General features: G+C 42.8%; 1 protein-coding gene across 1 annotated transcript; it reads left to right on the top strand.

Annotated features, from left to right (window-relative positions):
* On the top strand, nt 1-2,166 carry CSUI_009213 (polycystin cation channel protein). The gene is made up of 3 exons (XM_068069329.1): nt 1-103; nt 694-846; nt 1,877-2,166. Exons 1-3 carry the CDS (start codon nt 14-16, stop codon nt 2,096-2,098), a joined length of 465 nt encoding a protein of 154 aa, XP_067918695.1. The 5' UTR covers nt 1-13; the 3' UTR covers nt 2,099-2,166.
* The last annotated feature ends 20 nt before the right edge of the window (nt 2,167-2,186 follow it).

Here is a 2,186-nt window from a genome sequence, read left to right as displayed (position 1 = left end):
CTCGGCGAAAGAAATGCAGAAGACTCTCGTCGACCAGTATGGAGTCGAACCCAGGAGAAGGATGGCTCTTGAAGTTAATGATAGCGTCATTCTTCATTGGAAAGTCAGACGGAGATATCCCTCTCTCTCTCTCTCCTTCTATTTCCTTTCTATCTCTCTTCTTCTTTCTTCTCCTCTCTCTCTCTACTTCTCTCTTTCGATCAGCCCGTTAGGTGTTTTGTGCATGTCGTCTTGTGGCTGTCCATTTTGACTTCGTCACGCGCCTTTCTTAGTATGTGGTAATGCTTGATAGCTTTCTTCTCTCCTTCTTCTTCTTCTTCGAGCAGGAGGTTCCTCTCTTCTTGCAGTTTCTCCTTTCTATCTTTAGGGTGTTAAATGAAAGTGAGAGAGAGAGAGAGAGTCACGTAGAGACTCTTTTCTTTCTTTTTTTCTTTCACATGGACAGAGCAGACAACCAAAAGATTTCGTGTGCTTCTTTCTTCTCAACAGTCCCCCATCTCTCTTCCATCTCTCTTCTTTATCGATCTCTTCATTATCCGTCTTTCTTTTATCTCCAGTGTCAAACCTCTAGTCTTTTGCCCGTCGCTACACCCAAGGAGGTCATATGAGAAGGCGACAACGTATGAGTCTATGTCTCCATCTTTCTCTCCTTCCTCCTCCTCTTCTTTCTTTCTCTCTGTCTCTTTTTCCTAGGCTTTTGTGAAGGCGTTACAGATGTCTATACGAGAGGCGAATGAGGCAGGAGTGGGGGCTTCCGTGGATAAAACGTCTGCTTCTCTTCGGGATCGATTCTTCGATGAATTCAGAAGTCTCCCTGTCCTCGCCAAACTCCCCTCGACTGCGCAGGTCCGGATATTTCCACTCTCTTTTCCTTCTCTTTCTATCTTCGATCTTTCTCTCTTCAATTTATCTCGATCTCTCTATGTATCTTGCATCTGTTCATCTTTAGTCTGTCTATCTCTCTATCTATCTATCTTTAATCTATCTATCTGTTGAATTTCTGTAGTAACGACTCCTCAGTCTGTAGTATTCCCTGTATTCTGTACACTGGCATACACCCTGCAATCTAGGCATTCTATATCTCCATGGCTACACCAAGTCTAGACATAACCTACGCCATCTCTCTCTGTATATACATATATATCTATACATATGTATATGCGTCTGTATCTATGTATACCGAAGCTGTAGAAGACGAAGGAGCTGCAGTGTGAACGTCTTTTTTCTTTCTTTCTTCCAGTGGGGTGCCATTCAAAGACAGGGAGGGTGCTGGCGTGATAGCTCACTCTCATCTTATATCACTCCTTCCTACTACTACTACTATTACTACCATGACTACTACTACTGCTGCGGGCCCTACTGGCGTTGCTCCTTTTGTTGTCGTATGAGAGGAGGAGTTCCATACCAACTCGGCTCGGGTCGTAGAGGGGACAGTCAAGCACAAGTGATAGAAGGTTTCTCTGTGGAGTAGTTTTGCATCTTGTCTAGATTATCTCCTTCTCTGCATCTATCTCTTTCTTTCTTTCTTTCTTTGTTTCGGATCTTTCTTTCTCCCTCTCTATACATGTGTAGATCTGTACAGAGAGACGTGACCGTGGTGGTTGTCTGTGTGTATATTATGGAGGTATACACCTATAGAGTTCAATCAAGCTGTTGCATGTCTCTCTATCTATTATATGTATGTATGTATGTCTATGTATATATGTATGAATATTTATGTATGTGTGTGTGTATACGCATGAACATGTATCTATATGTATGACTATGTATGTGTGGATGTGTATGAGTTCTAGTGACTTCGCACTCCCTCCCTTTCCTTTGCATGCATTCCCCTCCTCCGTGTGTTTGGTGCCCCTCTTTCCTTTCCTATTTACAGGATCGGGCGGAGAGAGCTTTACTAGGGACGCAGCTAGTTCGAATTCAGCAATACTTGACGGATATCGAATTTCTACGGGCAAAACAGTTTCTCATTCTCTATGATCTTCAAATCCTTGGTAACAACCACACAAGAGAAAGAAGAAGAAGAAAGAGAAAAAGATTTCGAGAGAAAGACAGGAGAGGAAAGAGCGCAGGCAGGGCGATAATAGCGATGACATAAGGTGGATCTTGGGCCTTTTCTATTTACCCCCCTATCTTCCAAGCTAACCGTGTCTTCACATACATATATATTCATACATATATACATA

The sequence above is a fragment of the Cystoisospora suis genome (assembly GCF_002600585.1).
Source record: "Cystoisospora suis strain Wien I chromosome Unknown contig_5417, whole genome shotgun sequence".
NCBI lineage: Eukaryota > Apicomplexa > Conoidasida > Eucoccidiorida > Sarcocystidae > Cystoisospora > Cystoisospora suis.
Note: the sequence above shows the minus strand (reverse complement) of the source record. Positions and strands in the feature narration are given on the sequence as shown.

Coding starts and splice junctions, on each gene's coding strand:
- CSUI_009213 (XM_068069329.1), top strand. CDS start 14: ATGCAGAAGACTCTCGTCGACCAGTATGGAGTCGAACCCAGGAGAAGG. Junction 104..693: donor GCGTCATTCTTCATTGGAAA/GTCAGACGGAGA, acceptor TCTTTTTCCTAG/GCTTTTGTGAAGGCGTTACA. Junction 847..1,876: donor AACTCCCCTCGACTGCGCAG/GTCCGGATATTT, acceptor TCCTATTTACAG/GATCGGGCGGAGAGAGCTTT.